This window comes from Scyliorhinus canicula, chromosome 2 (genome assembly GCF_902713615.1).
Source record: "Scyliorhinus canicula chromosome 2, sScyCan1.1, whole genome shotgun sequence".
Classification (NCBI taxonomy): domain Eukaryota; kingdom Metazoa; phylum Chordata; class Chondrichthyes; order Carcharhiniformes; family Scyliorhinidae; genus Scyliorhinus; species Scyliorhinus canicula.
In genome coordinates this window covers 141,201,420-141,222,416 of record NC_052147.1, presented here as the reverse complement: position 1 = coordinate 141,222,416, position 20,997 = coordinate 141,201,420, and the positions used below count along the sequence as shown (strand labels likewise).

The window sequence follows — 20,997 nt, the reverse complement described above, 5'->3', positions numbered from 1 at the left end:
CTAACCGATAGAAGACAGAGAGTGGTGGTGGATGGCAAATATTCAGCCTGGAGCCCAGTTGCCAGTGGCATACCACAGGGATCAGTTCTGGGTCCTCTGCTGTGTGTGATTTTCATTAACGACTTGGATGAGGGAGTTGAAGGGTGGGTCAGTAAATTTGCAGATGATACGAAGATTGGTGGAGTTGTGGATAGTGAGGAGGGCTGTTGTCGGCTTCAAAGAGACATAGATAGGATGCAGAGCTGGGCTGAGAAGTGGCAGATGGAGTTTAACCCTGACAAGTGTGAGGTTGTCCATTTTGGAAGGTCAAATATGAATGCGGAATACAGTATTACAGGTTAACGGTAGGGTTCTTGGCAATGTGGAGGAGCAGAGAGATCTTGGGGTCTATGTTCATAGATCTTTGAAAGTTGCCACTCAAGTGGATAGAGCTGTGAAGAAGGCCTATGGTGTGCTAGCGTTCATTAGCAGAGGGATTGAATTTAAGAGTCGTGAGGTGATGATGCAGCTGTACAAAACCTTGGTCAGGCCACATTTGGAGTACTGTGTGCAGTTCTGGTCACCTCGTTTTAGGAAGGATGTGGAAGCTTTGGAAAAGGTGCAAAGGAGATTTACCAGGATGTTGCCTGGAATGGAGAGTAGGTCTTACGAGGAAAGGTTGAGGGTGCTAGGCTTTTTCTCATTAGAACGGAGAAGGATGAGGGGCGACTTGATAGAGGTTTATAAGATGATCAGGGGAATAGATAGAGTAGACAGTCAGAGACTTTTCCCCCGGGTGGAACACACCATTACAAGGGGACATAAATTTAAGATAAATGGTGGAAGATATAGGGGGGATGTCAGAGGTAGGTTCTTTACCCAGAGAGTAGTGGGGGCATGGAATGAACTGCCTGTGGTAGTAGTTGAGTCGGAAACGTTAGGGACCTTCAAGCGGCTATTGGATAGGTACATGGATTAGGGTAGAATAATGGAGTGTAGATTAATTTGTTCTTAAGGGCAGCACGGTAGTATTGTGGATAGCACAATTGCTTCACAGCTCCAGGGTCCCAAGATCGATTTCGACTTGGGTCACTGTCTGTGTGGAGTCTGCACATCCTCCCCGTGTGTGCGTGGGTTTCCTCCCACAGTCCAAAGATGTGCAGGTTGGGTGGATTGGCCATGATAAATTGCCCTTAGTGTCCAAAATTCTATGATTAACCTGGGATAAAAGTTCGGCACAACATCGTGGGCCGAAGGGCCTGTTCTGTTCTGTATTTCTCTCTCTCTCTCTCTCATCAGAGTATGAAAGCAGAGCTAGCTAAAGTGAACTGGGAAACTTCATTAATAACGTCAGTAGAGATGCTTTGGCAGACTTCTAAGAAATTATCTAATGACTCTTAGTAAAGATTTATTCCAGTAAGAAAGAAAGACGCTTTGATAAGGATGCATCATCCGTGGCTGAATAATTAAGTTAAGAATTGTATCAAATTGAGAGCAACACTGTAAACAAATCTGCAAAGATTGGTTCCTAAAATCTGACCAGCAAACATGGCCTGGAAAATAACGAGGGAGAAAGCTGATTATGATGGAAAGCTAGCAAATAATATAAAAACAAATAGTAAGAGATTCCAGAAGCATTTAAATAGGAACAGCAGCTAAAGCTTTTGTTGGTCCTTTGGGGAGTCTCAGGATTTAATACTGGAAAACAAGGAAATGGTGGAGGGCGTTGAAGAATCTGTCTTCACTGTAGAGGACCATTCGCCTGATGAAGGAGCTGCGCTCCTAAAGCTAGTGATTTGAAACAAACCTGTTGGCCTTTAACCTGGTGTTGCAAGACTTCTTACTGTTCATTGTAGAAGCCTTGGAAAGCTTCCCAAAAGGTATTTCAAAATCAAAAGGTGAACAGGAGGGGAAACTTCAAACAAACCACCATCACTAGGGAAAAAATGGTGAGAAAACTATTAGATCTAAAGGCTGGCAAACCCAAGGACCACACGGCCTGCCTCTTAAGTGTCTTAAAAGAAGTGTTTGCAGAAATAGTAGATGCAAAGGTTATAACCTTCCAAAATTAGCTTCTACGGTCACAGTGAATTGGAAAATAGCTAGTGTTTATTCAAGAAAGGAGGGAGTTCTGAAAGCAGGAAACTACAGACCAGTTAGCCTAATATCTGTCAAAGGGAAATTGCTACAATCCATCATTAAGGAGATTATAGCAGATTACTCAGAAAATCATAATGTGATCAGGCAGAGTCACTATGCCTATTTAACCAATGTATTTGTTTTTGAGGAAGTAACAAGCAAGGTGGATAAGGGACTTCCAGTGGCGACCATGGAATGAGTGGTCGCAACAGGGCAGCTCAGGCTCGAAGGTGAAAGAGGTGGTATCAGACCAGAGTGCATCTTTGGAGGCAGAGGTGGGGATCCTGAGAGATCTATACAAATCGCTGCGGTTGAAGGTGGAGGAGAACAGGTCCAGATGACAGAACTTGCGGATTGTGGGTTTGTCGGAGGGAGTGGAGGGAACGAGCGCCACAAATTATGTTTTGAGGATGTAGGCCACGTTGGTGGAGGAGGTGGTGTTGAACAAGGCCCCAAGGGGTTGAATGGGCCCATAGGTCCTGGAGGCAGAAGCTGAGAACAGGGGAGCCACTGCAGGTGGTGATTATGCCGATGCTCAAGTTTTTGGGCCAGAAGCCTGTGAATGGGATGGCAATCAAATCTGGATCTACCAAGGCATTGGCATGGAGCTGGCTAAAAGCTGAGCAGCGTTCAACAAGGCCAAAGCGGTGCTGTACAGGCAGATTCGGTCTGAGGTACTGTATCTAGCAAGACTCTGGGTAACTTATGACAGCCGAAAATATTACTTTGGGACGTCAGAGGAGGCAAATGACTTTACCAAGGACCATTAAGTTGGGGGAGAATGGGATGGAGGAGTTAAATTGTTGAAAGTTGGGATTTGCTGCTGTTCTGGGTTACTGATGTGGGGAGATAAGAAGCTGTAAGTTTGTACGGGCGGCGGGGGGGGGGGGGGGGGGGGGGGGGGGGCTACCCCCTCAGTTTTTGCTTCTTGGGAGATTGTTTTTGTGCTTTTTGGTGTGTTTTTTCATGCAAGGGGTGTGTTCTATGGGGCTCTTTGCATTGTGTGATGGTTTTGATGTTTTTGAGGGTGGTTGGGGACCTGTGGCGCAGGTTAAAGCGGGATTTGTAGGGGGGTGGGATGGGGAGATGAGGCCTATGGGCGGGAGTCGCCACACTAGCAAGCAATGCTAGTGAATGGGAGTGTGGTGGGAGAGGAGGCCGGGAGGGTTGGCCCGTTTTTTTTTTGGGAGGTGGGTTTGGAGGATGAGCATAGGCATGGGCGGGGTGGGGGGTCATCTTGGATGGGCCCCGTTCAGAGTGGATTTGGGCAAAGTGGAACCGAAGTTTGGGGGGGGGGGGGGAGACGTAAGCCTCCGGCAATAATTGTGACATGGAATGTTCGTGGGTTAAACTGACTGGTCAAGAGGTCCCAGGTATTTGCATATTTGAAGATTTGTGAGCGGAGATGATTTTCTTGCATCTCCGGTGAAGGATCAGAATAGGCCAAGGAAGGGATGAGTCGGACATGTATTTCACTCGGGATTTGACTCAAAGTCAAGGGGGTGGCCATTTTGTTGAGCAGGAAAACAACTTGTTGGGGCCAGGGAGGTACAAGACCAGGGAGGGGGGTATATGATAGTGAGTGGGGTGCTGGAGAGGATACCTAACTGGGACGATGCTGGGTTTGTAAAGAGGTTACTGGGGGCGAATACAGACTTCCCACCAACTGATTATGGGAGGGGATTTTATGGAACCGAAGTTGGACAGGCCGAGTCCCAAGTTATTAGGAAGGTCAAGAAGAACGAAAGAGCTGGGAGGGTTTATGGAAAGGATGGGGATGGTGGATCCGTGGAGGTTCAGAAACTCGGGAGGAAGGGAGCATTCCTTCTTCTCGCATGTGTGTAGGGTGTACTCTAGGGTTGATTTTTTTTGTGGTAAGTCAGGCACTGTTGATGGGGATGGTAGGAGCGGAATACGTGGAAATTGTGATCTCGGATGATGCACCGCACTGGTTGGATGGGAGGCTTAGTTCGGGACAGGCCTGGGTGGAGGTCGGATTCTGGACTTCTGTACATTTTGTGAGACGGGAGTGACGATTAAGAACAATGTGGAGCTTAATCAAATGGTGAGATATCGGCGGCAACGTTTTGGGAAGCTTTGACGGTGGTGGTCCCAGGGGAGATTATTACGTACAAGGCTCATAGGGATAGGCGGAGGGAGGGAGTCTCACTGGCGGCTATTAGACAAGATAGTTGAGGCAGATAGAAGACACTCGGTGACCCCCACGAAGGTGTTGTTGGCGGAAAGGAAGAAATTGCAGGGGCAGTTTGAAATGTTGACAACAGGGGCAACTGTGGAAGGTGAAGGGGGGGGGGGGGGGGGGGAGCAGTACGAGTCTGGGGAGAAGGCGAGTCGCATGTTGGCCCACCGTTGCGGTGTCAGGCTGCGAAGGGAGCGTTGGTGTCGGAGCCAGTTAAAATAAATGAGGTGTTCAGGGTGTTCTACGAGATGTTGCATAAGGCTGAGCTGGTTGGAGAGGCGGGGAATATGGTGCAGTTTCTGGACAGGTTGGAGGTCCCAAAGCTGAAGGAGAGGAAGAGGCAAGCACAGGAAGAGCCATTGGGGCAAAGTGAGGTGATGGATTGTATCAGGGGAATGGAGTTGGGGAAGGCCCCGGGACTGGATGGCTTTCCGACAGAGTTTGTAAGAAGTTTGCGACAGAGTTGGCCCTCCACTTGTTGGGACTGTTCAATGAGACGGTGGAGAAGGGCAAGTTGCCAGCAACGTTGTCACAGGCAATCTCGTTGATTCCGAAAAAGGGGAAGGACCCACTGCAGTGTGGGTCCTATAGGCCCATTTCTTTGTTGGACATAGATGTGAAAGTACTGGCAAAGGTGTTGGCGTGTAGGTTGGAGGGGTATGTGCCAGAGGTCATCTCTGAAGATCAAATTAGCTTTGTGAAGGGTAGGCAGCTCTCCAGTAATATTAGGAAGCTGCTGACTGTAATTATCCCCCGTGGCTAGTGTGCGTACGAATGAGACAAATTTGGGGTATTTTGGGAACAAGGTAGGGATGCCTGCTGTCAGCATTATTATTTGCATTAGCAATTGAGCCCTTGGAGATAGCCCTTTGGGTATCGGCTGAGTGGCAAGGGACTCAGGGCAGGACAGTATGGGTAGAATTATGTATCTGTTGGAGAGATTCGGGGCCTTCTCCAGTTAAAAGTTGAACATTGGGAACAGCCAGGTGTTTCCGGTGAATGCGGCAGGGAGGGCGCCAATTTGGAATTTGGGGGCATTACCATTTAAGGTGGCAAGAGAGCGGTTCAGGTATTTGGGGATTGAGGTAACAGATGAGTGTGCCACGGTGCACAGGTGGAACTTGACAGGGTTAGTGAGGGAGGTTAAGGGGAATTTCAAAAGGTCAGATACTTTGCACTTGACGTTGGCAGGGAAGGTGCAGGTGGTAAAGATGAATGTGCTGCCACGGTTCCTGTTGGTCTTTCAGATCCTCCCAATCTTTCTCCCCAAGGCCTTTTTCTAGAGGGTGGTGGCACTGATTCCGTAGTTCATATGGGTAAGAAAGGTACCGAGGGCAAAGCGAGCACTGCTACAGAGGCAGAAAGGGGGGTTGGAGCTCTCGAATCTCATGTGTTACTACAGGGCTGCGAATGTGGAGAAGGTAAAGTGTTCGTAGGTTGGGGGGTGGGTGGTTGCATTAGGTTGGAGGAGAAGTCCAGTTTGAGGGTCCTGGTGGTGGCCCCAGAGAAGTATGCGTGGAGACCAGTAGTGGGGTCAACTATTAAGACATGGAACCAGTTGAAGGACATTTTAAGTTGGGTAAAATGTTGGTGTTGACACCACTATGTGGGAACCACAGGTTTAAGCCGGGGGGAAAGTGTAGGGGAATGGGAGTTTTGGGAAGTGGACGGAGAGGGGGCTGGAGAGGATTAGGAGTAGGTTATCGGAGGGGAAGTTTGCTGGATAGAAGTGGTTGCGGGAGAGATTTGAGTTACCACGGGAAAGTGAGTTTAGGTACATGCAGGTGTGGGACTTTGCGCGAAAGGAGCTGCTGACATTCCCCCAACTACCGGAGTACACGTTATTGGAGCAACTGCTGCTCTCTGATTACCTTGGGGTAGGGCAGGATTGGGGACATATACCGGTGGTTGGGAGAGCAGGGCATGGTACTGGTGATAAGGATAGAACGCAAGTGGAAGGAAGAGTTGGGGAGCAAGATAGGACAGGGACTCTGGCGCGAAGTGATGGGGCGAGTGACTCAACCGCCTCCTGTGTGAGAATAGCTTGATTCAGTTCAAAGTGGTGCACAGGGTAGACATGATTGGGGCAAAGATGAGTGGGTTCTTTTGGGGGTAACAGATGGATGTGAGAAGTACAGGCTGGGCTGGCAAATGATGCTCACATGTTTTGGGGCTGCGAGAAGTTGAGGAGTTTTTGAGAAGCAGTATTCAGGACATTACCCAGGATAGTGGGGCCGAGGTTAAGCTGGACGCTATGGTGGCATTTCTGGGGTCTCAATAGGCCCGGAGTTCCTGGAGGCAATGGGGGCCAATGTCGTGGCCTTCACTGCTCTGATGTCCAAGTGAAGAATTCTTTTTAACTGGAGATACTCCACCAAGGGTGGCGGCTTGGCTGGGGGTCTTGTATGACTTTCTCCGGCAGAAGAAGATTAAGTTTGCTCTGAGGGGTTCAGAAGAGGGCTTTGAAGTTCAGTGGAGGCCGTTCATGACTTTATTTAAGGAACTATTTGTCACGGGGGGAGCAGGGGTGAAATTACTTGTCTTGTTGGACTGTTTTTGTTGTATTGTGTAGGTTTGGAATAAAGTATCTCAATTTTTAAAAAAACAAGGTGGATAAGGGAACCTGTAAATGTGGTGTATTTGGATTTCCAAAAGGCATTTGATAAGGTGCCACATCATGGGTTACAACACAAAGTAATAGGCCATGCTGTATGGAGTAACATATTAGCATGGATAAAGGATTGATTAGCTAACAGGAAGCAAAGAGAGTAGAGATGAAAGGATCTTTTTCAGGTTAGCAAGATGTAACACAGGAATCAGTACTGGGGGTCTCAACTATTAACAATATCAAGGGCAGCACGGTGGCGCACTGGTTAGCATTGCAGCCTCACGGCGTTTTGGTCCCAGGTTCGATCCTGGCTCTGGGTCACTGTCCGTGTGGAGTTTGCATATTCTCCCGTGTTTGCGTGGGTTTCATCCCCACAACCCAAAGATGTGCAGGCTAGGCGGATTGGCCACGCTATATTGCCCCTTAATTGGAAAAAATTAATTGGGTACTCTAAATGTAAAAAAAAACTATTAACACTATCCATCAGTGATTTGGATGACGGGGCCAAATGTATAGTAGCTAAATTTGCCAATGACACCAAGATGGGGAGGAAAGGAAGTTGTCAAGTAGAGATTGCAACGGGTATGGTTAAATGAGTGGGCAAAAAAAATAGCAGATGCAAAAATGCGAACTTGTCCACTTTGCCAGAAAGAATAAAAAGTAAAATAGAATAAAATAAAGTAGTATACTACTTAAATGGAGAGAGATTGCAGAAATTGGTGCTACAGAGGGATTGGAGTGTCTTGGTAGGTAAATCACAACTGTATAGAATGCCATCAGAAAGGCAAATGGAATGCTAGCGTTTATTGCAAAGGGAATGGAATATAAAAGTAGGGAGGTTTTGAAGCAGCTGTACAGGGAATGGTGACAACTATTGTGCCGTTTCGGTCTCCTTATTTGAAAACAAAAACTGCCTTAGAAGCAGCACGGAGAAGGTTCACTCAACTCATTCATTTACGGGATGTAAATGGGCATCATTGGTTCAGCCAGTATTTATTGTCCAACCCTAGTTGCCCTTCAGAGGGTGGTGGTGAGCTGGCTTCTTCAACTAGTGGACACAGTTTAAGAATAAGAGGTCACTCTTTTAAGACAGATGAGGAGAATTTATTTTCTCCGAAGGTCATTAGTATGTGGGATTCTCTTCCTCAGGAAGTGGAGTAGGCTGGGTCACTGAACTTATTCAGGGCAGAGTGAGACAAATAGACTCAGGAGTCGAAGGTTGTGTGTGTGTGTGTGTGTGTGTGTGTGTGTGTGTGTGTGTGTGTGTGTGTGTGTGTGTGTGTGTGTGGGGGGGGGGGGGGGGGCAAAGAGGAAAGTGAAATTTAGACCACACGCAGGTCTGCCATGATTTTATTGAATGGCAAAGCAGCCACGAAGGACTGAATGGCCTACCACTATTTCTATATTCTATGCTCCCAAAATAAAAAGCTTTGACAGCAAGTCTTTTGCAAACTGCTCCCTATTTCTAGTCACGACCACAAGGGGAAACAGTTTCTCAGCATCCATTCTGTCAAGTTCCAGTTTCCACAGGATCTTCTATGTTTTAACATCACCTCTCAATCTTCTAAATTCCAACAAGTATAGGCTCAACCTGCTAAACTTTTCCTCATAAGTCCTGTGCGAAAGGTAATAAATATATAGCTCTGTTCCTTAACACGATTGGGGGTGTTCTAATCTGAACATAAGACAATCATAAGGTTTATATATCAATATACGGCAGCCTGCTAAGCTGATACAATTGTAATCATTTTATTAACAAAAAAGAAATTGTTCATCTCTTCTATCCGCAAGCAATTTCTCGTATTATTTAGTAAACCCTATGCAATACAGCATTCCCCATCTTAAATGCTAGACAGCTAACGTTCTTCTAGGACTGTAATACATATTGGACAATGGAATTAACATGCAGCAGGGGAATCCAAGCTATGGTCCATGAATTAGATACCAGCAACCCTGTCTTTATTTGCTGATTAGTCCCATTTTAATTGTGCCAATATTGGAAAATCAGCCGACTGTACCTACTGCTATTGTGGATAAATGCAAAATCAGAATGCCAAGCTGTGCAACCAATAACTTGAAATATATGGGAACACAGATTTAAACTTTGAGACCCGTGAGGCTCCATGATACATGCTTAAATGTTACAAAGACAAAAAGCTGACACCTGACATGAGAAATGAAATTCCACTTGTTGATAACTTGCAAGTTTCACCGTCCCAACTCTTGCTAGAGTCAAACAGTTGTGAGCTCAAGTCCCACTCCATAGATTTTAGCACATAATTTAAGGTAGCATTACAGCACAGTACTGAGGAAGCGCTGCTGATAGAGGTGCCATCTTTCAAATCAAAGATTGAATGGAGGCGTCTCTCAGGTGGACGCAAAAATCTTTTGGCATAGTGAAGTTTTCCAGATATCCTGGCTAAGAATTAGCCTTCAACCAATACCTAAAAACAGATTATTCGGCCATTATTTAATTGTTGTTTGTGGGAGTTTGCTGTGTGCAAACGACCATCCATACAGCCTCATGGTCACCTATATTGATAGCCTGGCATAAAAAGTCATCGATAATTTTAGAAAATTGGTTAATGAACATCAGAAGACCCCAAGAAAGAGCGTGAGTGTTCTGGAGCTGGAGTGATACCCAGAGACAGGATAGCTGGGAGTGAAGCAGGAATTAAATATGGTGATCAGGTACTGAAATTGATTGGCTTGAAATCATCATTTTGAAATCAGATTTGATTAGACTCTCAAACTAAAATCCATTTCTGGTACCCGATTAGTTAATTCAGGAATATACCATAGGATCTGTTTCATTCAGCTTCAGGCTTTAGTTGCACCGTTAAGTGTGTCTATTATTGTGGCCTAGATATGGACACATAGCCATTGGAAGGGCCAACAACTGCACCACTATTAATGCAGGGAGACCAGGAAAAGTTTTCAGCAAATCCCTGGAAACCATCTCCAGTATGTTTCATAGAGCCATAAAATGAATACAGTACAGAAGGAGGCTATTCAGCCCACCATGTTCATACTGAAATTCTACAAGAGCAACTAAGCTGGTCCCAATCACACATCTTTCCTCATACCCACGTAAATTTAATCTCTTGAGGTGCTTATCCAATCCCTTTTGGAAAGCCACAAATTAATTTCCTCCCAACGCAGCATATTTCAGGTCCTAACCACTAAAATTTTAGTCATATCACTGTTACTTTGCTTGCCAATTACTCAAAGTGTGTCCTCAGTTCTTGACTGTTCCACCAATGCAGTTTCTCTATGTTCTGTCTATACTACTCATGATTTTGAACACCTCTCTCAAATTTCCCTTCAACCTTCTCTAAAGGAAAAAAATAATTGCTTCAGTTTATCGACACAATTGAGGTCCTCGATCCCAGCCCCGGGTCAAACACAGGTAGTTTGCACATTCTCCCTGTGTCTGCGTGTATTTCTCCCCCACAACCCAAAGACGTGCAAGTTAGGTGGACTGGCCACACTAAATTGCCCCTTAATTGGAACAAAAATAATTGGGTACTCTAAATTTATAAAAAAGAACAAAAAGATCAGAAAAAAAATTAATAATAATAAAAATAACAATTGAGGTCAATCCTACATTCCTGGAGTCAATTCTTTTCTGTACTCATTCTTCCTCTAGTATGGTGCCCAGAATTGGACACAATACTCTCGGAGGACGAATCAGTGTTTTATAAAAAGATCCATCAAAACCTCCTTAATTTGGTACTCTATGCCTCCATTTAAAAAGCCCAGGATCCCATATGCCTTTTTAAATGCTGTCTCAACCCACACTGCCACCTTTAACAATCTGTGCACAGACATCTCGGGTCACTAATCTTGTACCCTGTTACAATTGTGCACTATTTCCTATCAAAATGTATCACTTCACATTTCTCTGCATTAAATTCCATCCATCATATGCCTGCCCATTTCAACAGCCTGCATTCTCTTGAAGTCTATCACGATCCTCTTCACAGTTCACCATACTTCCAACTTTTAGATAATCTACAAATTTTGCCCTGTCCACTAAAGTTCAAGTTTTTATCAGGGGTCTTTGTATCGACTCCTGGACAATCCCACTCGATACCTTCCTCCAGTCTGAAAAATCAGCCATTTGTCACTACTTTCTGTTTCCTTTCATTCAACCAACTTTGTATCCAAGCTGTCACTGTCCCTTTTATTTCATGGGCTTCAACCTTACTGGCAAATGTATTAGGTGGCACTTAATTCACCGACTCTTGGAAGTCTATTTTTACCCTGCCGACCCTCTGTTGCCTCATCAAAAAAGTCTATCCAGTCAGTTAAACATTATTTGCCTTTTGCTTTCTTTAACTCATCCACACCATTCCTGTTAATTTTGTTTATTCTTTTAAAACTTTTACCACTGGGATTAAATTTACCGTCTTGAGTGTTCGAGCAGTGTTGATTAAAGAACAATATATGTCTTGAAGAAATCCCACATTAATTCTGCATGTGTCAGACTCTCAGATTACATGCAGTTGCTGGGTTTAACCATTTTTAATCAAGGGTGTAACATTTGCAATCTTTATCAAAGGAAGATTGGAAGGTGGTAGCCAGTACCTCCTAAATGTTCATCCTTACTTCCCTCAGCATCCTCGGAGGCATCCCATCAGTCCTGGTGACTTATGAACTTTAAGTACAACCAGCCTTTCTGATACAATGACTTACATTCATATGGCATCTTTAACATAATTAAACGTCCCAAGGCATTTCACAGGAGCTTTATAAAACAAGGTATGTCACAGAGCCACAAAGGAGATATGGGGTCAGGGGCCAGATGATGAAAAAGTAGATCAAAAGAACAAGTTTTAAGGGATGCCTTCCGGAAGGGGGTGGGGGTCTTAGACAACTGAAGCATGGAGGGAGCCGGGGGGGAGAGAAGAGAGAAGAGAGAGAAGAGAGAGAAGAGAGAGAAGAGAGAGAAGAGAGAGAAGAGAGAGAAGAGAGAGAAGAGAGAGAAGAGAGAGAGAAGAGAGAGAAGAGAGAGAAGAGAGACATGATCTTAGACAACTTAAGCATGGCCAGCAATGATGGAGCAATTATGGTCGGAAAAACTCAAGAGACCTCCGGTTCACCAATTTTTAGCCCATCCATTATATCAACTACCGCTTCTTTCACTCGTGACTTTGCACTGTCTTGACCAAGGAAGCAGCTGCCAAAGTGCTCATTTAGTACCCCAATCGTGCCTTCTGCCTCCAAGCCTTTTTGGTCCTGAATCAGCTCCATCCTTCAAAGAATGCCCAGAACTAACTGCATATATATTGTGCCTGGAAATAATATGGTGTTTGCTTTCATAATAATGCTTGTCCTGCGTTTGCACAGAGTACAAGTCCGATTCTGAATAACATTGACAAGAAGTCACTGGGTTCCACTTTCGTTGGGGTCAGGAGATGTTTGGTTCAAGCCCCACTCCAGACATAATGATCTAATCTGTCACTCCAGTGTAGGAGTACAGCATTATTGCCAACTTTCAGATAAGATATTAAATCCAAGCCCCAATTGCGCTCGGAGCTAAATTTAAAAGGATCCCAATATATCGGACTGTGAGCCAGTTAGATTTTTATGACAATCTGACAGCAGAGAAGTTCCCATGGACTCCTGACCATTATTTATCCCTCAATAAACAGCACTAAAACAGATGACTGGTCATTATCTCACTGCTGTTAGTGGGACTTTGCTGTGTGCAACTTGGCTGTTAGTTTCCAATATAATACAACAGTGACTACATTTCAAAGGTACTCAATTGACTGTAAAGTGCTTTACAGTACCCTTTTGGGATCCAAATCCTTTTCAAAAGTAAACCACGGTGATGCCAGGAAGAGTTTAGATATTTAATTAATCCTGTTCTCTCAGAAAATATGCAAGGAACAAACTGATCTCTATTGTTCTGTGCACTTGTCATAAGGAACCTCCATTCTAAACAACAAAAGGACCAAGGCATTCGAGGAAAGTTTTTGATACCATACACAGGGTTAGAAATTCTTCAGTAAAAGTATAACTCTTTCATTTGAAAATTGTACTTCACTGTCAAGTGCTTAGTTGGTCTTTTAGCTTTTACTGACACCGTCTGTTATTACAAGGCTGCAGCTTCTGCTCACGTATGGATTCTTTGTATTAAAGAAATGCGACAGACATCAATTTGCAAATAAGCAGCGATTTTGCTGTACTGAACAAAGAGCAAAATACTAGATGCTGAAAATCTGAAGCAAGAGCAGAAAATGCTGGAAACAAGCAGGAGGCCAGGAAGAATCTGTGCAGAAAGAAACAGAATTTTAACTTCTGTCTGTGGATCTTACATCTGAATTGTTGTTCCAATTCTGAGGAAACCTGAAAAGTCTTCACTCCATTTTTCCCTCCAATTTCTGATCTTGTGACACTGCAAGTGCACCATGCAGAAAAAGAATGATCCAAAAATCCAATCAACCCAGGTTACTTGGAAAACTTATGTAGTACCTTCATTTGATCACCCATGGGAAAGCAATAAACAATTCCAATGTCCACATCAGACACTGGAGAAGGAGCAAATTAGACCCACAAGGATGATACCAGAATTGAGACAAAAACGGTCAGGAAAGACTGAGAAGTTGAAGAGAAGGTTAAACCTTGTTCAAATAGAGTCTTTAAAATTATGAAGGGGTCCAACTAGGGTTTGTTGAACTAGGGTAACTACCCCCCCCATTAACTTTTAATACTGACAGCCTATCTAATACCACCGCCTTATCAATATTAAGCCCTTCAAGTATCTGCAATACCTCCTCTTCAACCATGGCCTGCACAGTCTCTCCAAAGAATCCCTTCAGTGCAGAAGGAGGCCATTGGTCCATCGAGTCCGCACCGACCCTCTGAAAGAGCACCCCACCCAGGCCCACTCTCCCGTTACCTAACCGTTTTGTACACCAAGAGACAATTTAGAATATCCAATCCACCTAACCTGCACATCTTTGGACTGTGGGAGGAAACCAGAGCACTTGGAGGAAACCCACACAGACTCTCCTGCAAACTCCACAAGTCACCCAAGGTGCGAATTGAGCCTGGGACCTTGGCGCTGCGAGGCAGCAGTGCTAACCACTGCACCACCGTGCCGCCTTTGGTAAAGGGGTATTCATTTAATAGCTCAGTTTTGTCCCCGGCTGCATGAATAAATCCCCTTTTTGGTCCTTCCATCTTCTCTTTCCACTCTTTTACTATTTATATGCCAATAGAAGACTTTTGGATTCCCTTTCATGTTAGCGGTCAGTCCCTTTACATTCGGAGCTTAGGGCCTTGGCAGCTGAAGATATAACCTCCAACGGTGGAGCATTTCAAATCAGGAATGCTTAAGGGGATGGAATTATAAGAGGCTTCAGCGATATCTTCTGGGACTGGAGAAGACTACAGAGGGCAAAGGGGGGCAAAGTCATGAGAGGGATGTGAAAACAAGGATGAGGCTTTAAAAATGAGATGTTGCTTAATTGGGAGCCAACGTACATCAGAGTGATAGGTGGATGGAGTTTGGTGAGAGTTAGAACTTGATTAGTTTTGGAAGACCTCATGGAAAATAGCAGAGAGTTGGGGCAGTTAAATCTAAAAGTAACAAGCCATAGAGGATCACATGACAGGCATGGAGTCAGGTAATATTACAGAGGTGCCACCTCCGGGTGAACCATAACAGTGACCCTCTCAAGGCGAACTTTATTTTCTCCAAACAGAAAAGGCTAGCCATGTCCAATAGCCAGGTCCCCAACTTCGGGGGCTATGAGTTCCTCCAAGATAATAGTATCCATCTCCGGGCTACCAGGGAAGCAAAGGCCAGAACGTCTGCCTCTTTCTCCTCCTGGATTCCCGGGTCTTCCAACACCCTGAAAATCGCCACCTCTGGACTCGGTGCCACCCTTGTTTTTAATACCGTGGACATGACATCTGCAAACCCCTGCCAAAATCCCCTAAGCTTCGGACATGCCCAGAACATGTGGACATGGTTCGCTGGTCCTCCTGCACATTTTGCACACCTATCTTCCACCCCAAAGAATCTGCTCATCCGGGCCACTGTCATGTGAGCCCGGTGAACAACCTTAAATTGTATCAGGCTGAGCCTGGCACATGTTGCGCACGTGTTGACTCTACTCAATGCGTCCGCCGATAGATCATCCTCTATCTCTCCTCACAGCTCCTCCTCCCAATCGTGCTTCAGTTCCTCGGTCTGCGTCTCCTCTGACCCTATAAGGTCCTTGTAAATGTCAGAGACACTCTCTTCCCCTACCCACCCTCTGGAAACTACCCTGTCCTGAATCCCCCTTACTGATAGGAGTGAGAAAGTTGACATGTGTTTACGCAGGAATTCACGCACCTGCAGATACCTGAATTTGCTTTCCCTCGCCAACCCAAACTTCTCCTCCAGCGCCCTCATACTCGGAAAGCTCCCCTCAATAAACATATCCAAAACCCCCATCCATACTTCCCGGGGCAAACCGGTGATTATTACAGATTGGGGACCAGACCGATGCTCCCTCTGCTCCCACATGTCTCCTCCATTGCCCCCAGATGATCAGGGCCGCCGCCACTACCACGGGGCTGGTGGAGTACCATGCCAGCGGGAACGGCAGAGGCGCAGTTACCAACGCCCCCAGACTGGTGCCCTTGCATGAAGCTGCCTCCATACACTCCCATGCCGACCCTCCCCCCACCCCCACTTCCTGATCATGGCTATATTCCCTGCCCAGTAATAGTTACTAAATTTTGGCAGCGCCAGACCGCCCTCTCCCCGACTCTGCTCAAGCATTACCTTCCTTACTCGCTGGCTCTTGCCCACCTAAACAAAGCCAGTGATGCAAACAACAATCTTAATGAGATGGGATATTGATTGGAAGCTCAACAAGGTCAAACATGATAACAAATGTGGTTCAGCCTCTGACAGTTCCAGGAAGAGGGTTGAGATTGAAAGCAAGGGAAGAGTTTGTGGCGGGAATCGAAGACATTGGCTTCAGTCTTCCAAATGTTTAATTGGAGGCAATTTCTGCTCATCCAGTACTGGAAGTCAGACAGGTCGACTGACAAACTAGGAATTGATTGTGAAGAAGTTGAGAAAAACGTTGATGAGATAGAGAGTGGTGTTGGCAGAATGTATGTGGAAACTGATGCTGAGTTTCTGGGTGACATTTCAAAGGGGCAGCATACAGATGAGAAACACAAGACGGTAACGGATAAATCATCCTTCTCTGGTATGACATTCCCCACAATAACTACCCCGGTTCTTCTTGTGCCCTCACTCGGAGTACAGATTAGCGACAGTGTTCTGCTGCAGGTCCATACTAGAGAACAAGTGCGGTGGTAGCCTGAATATATTTGCAGCCAATAGATGCAGGAGTCCTCCGGCCAAATAAGCGAAGCTGGATTTGAATCCAGATCACAGTAGCAAAAGGGCATGAGATGTCCAAGTTTTAAGAAAAAAACAGCAGCAAAAATCAGAACCTGCCCACTAGGACAACTGCATGGGAGAGACAGCACAGAAGCAATCCATTCAGTCTAGAAACTCTGCTATCATGCTACACACTAGCTTCCTCCCACCTTACTTCATCTAACCCGATCAGCATATCCTTTTATCCCTTTCTCCTCAGTGGACATACCTAACTACCCCTTAAATGCATCTCTGGTATGTATCTGAATGACTCCTTGTGTTAGCAAGTTCCACATTCTAATGACACACTGAGTACAGTAATTTTTCCTGAATTCCCAACAGGATCTATTAGCGACTGTGTTATCTTTACAACCCCGAGTTTTCAACTACCCACTGTGGAGGCCCCTTCTCTACGTCCACCCCAATAAACCCCTTTATTATTATAAACATTTCTTGTTACGTCACCTCGCAGCCTCCACTATTCAAAAGAATAGAGCCCCAGTCATTCAGTCTTTCCATATTATTACATCCTCTTGCTCTGGTACAACCCTTGTAAATTTTTTTTACATTTTCTCCTGTATTTGTGCCCTTTTTGTCACATGGAGACCTGAATTGTGCACATAAATTGCCATCTAACCAATCAAGGAGATCAAAGACGTACACCAGCAAGACATCATTCCTTATTTGAAATGTGCATGCCCTGTATATGTCACAGGTACGTTGACGGGTTTATTGCAGTAGAAAGTTAAAACGTGCCTATAACGCCAAGTTATCAGTTCCCAGACCAGGGGCCCAACAAGTTGCTGAATGATTACCCGGATGGTACTCACTCGGGCCGAATAGCTGACCACTTGTCCCGCAACGTCCATGCATATTGGCAAGGAGGCACACGTTCATCTTCCTCCTCTTCCTCGCTGTCCTCAGACCAGTCTAGCCCTGTAGACGAGAAGAATGTCATCGCATTGAACCCAAGGCAGGACGCAAAGCATTACACTGGCGATCCAGGGAAGCCTTTCCAAGTGATAGTGAAGGGGACATGTGGGATGAACACCCACATCGTAGAGCATGTAAAAACTCAGGAATCATTTAATAAAGGTACCATGACAAAGTGCAATGCTTAAAGATTTCAAAACAGATAAGCAAAATGAACAAGAATGAATCCAATTAATGATATTTCATAGGACAGTAGAGACCCATGACCAATCATCACAGTAGCACAAGTGGATATCACTGTGGCTTCACAGTGCCAGGGTCCCAGATCCGATTCCCCGCTGGGTCACTGTCTGTGCGGAGTCTGCACGTTCTCCCCGTGTCTGCGTGGGTTTCCTCCGGGTGCTCCGGTTTCCTCCCACAGTCCAAAGATGTGCAGGTTAGGTGGATTGGCCATGGTAAATTGCCCTTAGTGACCAAAAAAAAAGTTAGGAGGGGTTATTGGGTTACGAGGAAAAGGTGGAAGTGGGGGCTGAGGTGGTTCGGTGCAGACACGATGGGGCGATTGGCCTCCTTCGGCACTGCAGGTTGTATGTTCTATGCACTTACAACTAGGGACACAATCTTGCTTCACAGCAGGTATTGGCCCAAAGTTATTGACTCCAGAAATACAATAATAGAGTTAGACTTGGTGAAAAATAACGCCTTGCGTTACTGTGCACATTAATGGGCCCCTGGGGTCAGTAACCCCTGGGGTCAGTGCGTTAATGGGGACAGTATGTCTTGGGGTCAGTGTGTTCATTGGGAGAGTAACTCCCAACGCTCAATCTCCTGTAACAACCTGACCCCCTAAGGTTAGTGTTCCCATCAACCCACTGAGCCCAAGAATCAGAGTCCCCAATAACAACCTGACCCCAAAAGTCAGGGACTCCCAAGTAAAACACTGAATCAGTGTCCCCATAAACACACTGATCCCGAGAGTCAGCGTCCCCATAAACACACTGATCCCGAATGTCAGCGTCCCCATAAACACACCGATTCGGAGAGTCAGCCTCCCCCATAAACACACTGACCCCGAGAGTTAGCGTCCCCCATAAACACACTGATCCCAAGAGTCAGCGTCCCCATGAACACACTGACCCCGAGAGTTAGCGTCCCCCATAAATACACTGATCCCAAGAGTCAGCGTCCCCATAAACACACTGACCCCGAGAGTCAGCGTCCCCATAAACACAATGACCCCGAGAGTCAGCTTCCCTATAAACACACTAACCCCGAGAGTCAGCGTCCCCATAAACACACTGACCCTGAGAGTCACCCTCCCCATAAACACACTGACCCCGAGAGTCAGCGTCCCCATAAACACACTAACCCCGAGAGTCAGCGTCCCCATAAACACACTGACCCTGAGAGTCAGCGTCCCCATAAACACACTGACCCTGAGAGTCAGCGTCCCCATAAACAAACTGACCCCGAGTCAGCATCCCCATAAACACACTGACCCCGAGAGTCAGCGTCCCCATAAACACACTGACTGAGAGTCAGCGTCCCCATAAACATACTGACCCCGAGAGTCAGAGTCCCCATAAACACACTGAGCCCGAGAGGCAGCGTGCCCATAAACACACTGACCCGAGAGTCAGCGTCCCCATAAACACACTGACCCCGAGAGTCAGTGTCCCCATAAACACACTGACCAAGAGTCAGCGTCTTCATAAACACACTGACCCCGAGTCAGCCTCCCCATAAACACACTGACCAATAGTCAGCGTCTTCATAAACACACTGACCCCGAGAGTTAGCGTCCCCCATAAATACACTGATCCAAAGAGTCAGCGTCCCCATAAACACACTGACCCCGAGAGTCAGCGTCCCCATAAACACACTGACCCCGAGAGTCAGCGTCCCCATAAACACACTAACCCCGAGAGTCAGCGTCCCCATAAACACACTGACCCTGAGAGTCAGCCTCCCCATAAACACACTGACCCCGAGAGTCAGCGTCCCCATAAACACACTAACCCCGAGAGTCAGCGTCCCCATAAACACACTGACGCTAAGAGTCAGCGTCCCCAGAAACACACTGACGCTGAGAGTCAGCGTCCCCAAAAACAAACTGACCCCGAGTCAGCATCCCCATAAACACACTGAGCCCGAGAGGCAGCGTGCCCATAAACACACTGACCCCGAGAGTCAGCGTCCCCATAAACACAATGACCCCGAGAGTCAGCGTCCCCATAAACACACTGACCCCAAGAGCCAGCGTCCCCATAAACACACTGACTGAGAGTCAGCGTCCCCATAAACATACTGACCCCGAGAGTCAGAGTCCCCATAAACACACTGACCCCGAGAGTCAGTGTCCCCATAAACACACTGACCAAGAGTCAGCGTCCCCATAAACACACTGAGCCCGAGAGGCAGCGTCCCCATAAACACACTGACCCCGAGAGTCAGTGTCCCCATAAACACACTGACCCCGAGTCAGCATCCCCCATAAACACACTGACACCGAGAGTCAGCGTCTTCATAAACACACTGACCCTGAGAGTCAGTGTCCCCATAAACACACTGACCCTGAGAGTCAGTGTCCCCATAAACACACTGACCCTGAGAGTCAGCGTCCCCATAAACAAACTGACCCCGAGTCAGCATCCCCATAAACACACTGACCCCGAGAGTCAGCGTCCCCATAAACACACTGACCCCGAGAGTCAGCGTCCCCATAAACACACCGACCCTGAGAGTCAGCGTCCCCATAAACAAACTGACCCCGAGTCAGCATCCCCATAAACACACTGACCCCGAGTCAGCATCCCCATAAACACACTGACCCCGAGAGTCAGCGTCCCCATAAACACACTGGCCCCGAGAGTCAGCGTCCCCATAAACACACTGACCCTGAGAGTCAGCGTCCCCATAAACACACCGACCCTGAGAGTCAGCGTCCCCATAAACAAACTGACCCCGAGTCAGCATCCCCATAAACACACTGACCCCGAGAGTCAGCGTCCCCATAAACACACTGACCCTGAGAGTCAGCGTCCCCATAAACACACTGACCCAGAGAGTCAGCGTCCCCATAAACACACTGACTGGGAGTCAGCATCCCCATAAACATACTGACCCCGAGAGTCAGAGTCCCCATAAACACACTGAGCCCGAGAGTCAGTGTCCCCATAAACACACTGACTGAGAGTCAGCGTCCCCATAAACACACTGACCCTGAGAGTCAGCGTCCCCATAAACACACTGACCCAGAGAGTCAGCGTCCCCATAAACACACTGACCCCGAGAGTCAGTGTCCCCATAAACACACTGACCAAGAGTCAGCGTCTTCATAAACACACTGACCCCGAGAGTCAGCGTCCCCATAAACACACTGACCCTGAGAGTCAGCGTCCCCATAAACACACTGACTGAGAGGCAGCGTCCCCATAAACACACTGACCCCGAGAGTCAGCGTCCCCATAAACACACTGACCCTGAGAGTCAGCGTCCCCATAAACACACTGACCCCGAGAGTCAGCGTCCCCATAAACACACTGACCCTGAGAGTCAGCGTCCCCATAAACACACTAACCCCGAGAGTCAGCGTCCCCATAAACACACTGACCCTGAGAGTCAGCCTCCCCATAAACACACTGACACCGAGTCAGCGTCCCCATAAACACACTAACCCCGAGAGTCAGCGTCCCCATAAACACACTGACCCTGAGAGTCAGCCTCCCCATAAAC

At 46.7% G+C, this 20,997-nt stretch overlaps 1 protein-coding gene across 1 annotated transcript in view; it reads right to left on the bottom strand.

Moving 5' to 3' along the window:
- The window catches only part of ino80db (INO80 complex subunit Db), a 126,410-nt gene that overhangs the window by 60,270 nt on the left and 45,143 nt on the right, over nt 1-20,997 (bottom strand). The window contains 1 exon segment of the mRNA XM_038787283.1: nt 17,160-17,265. Within this exon segment, the coding sequence (XP_038643211.1) occupies nt 17,160-17,265 (106 nt within the window).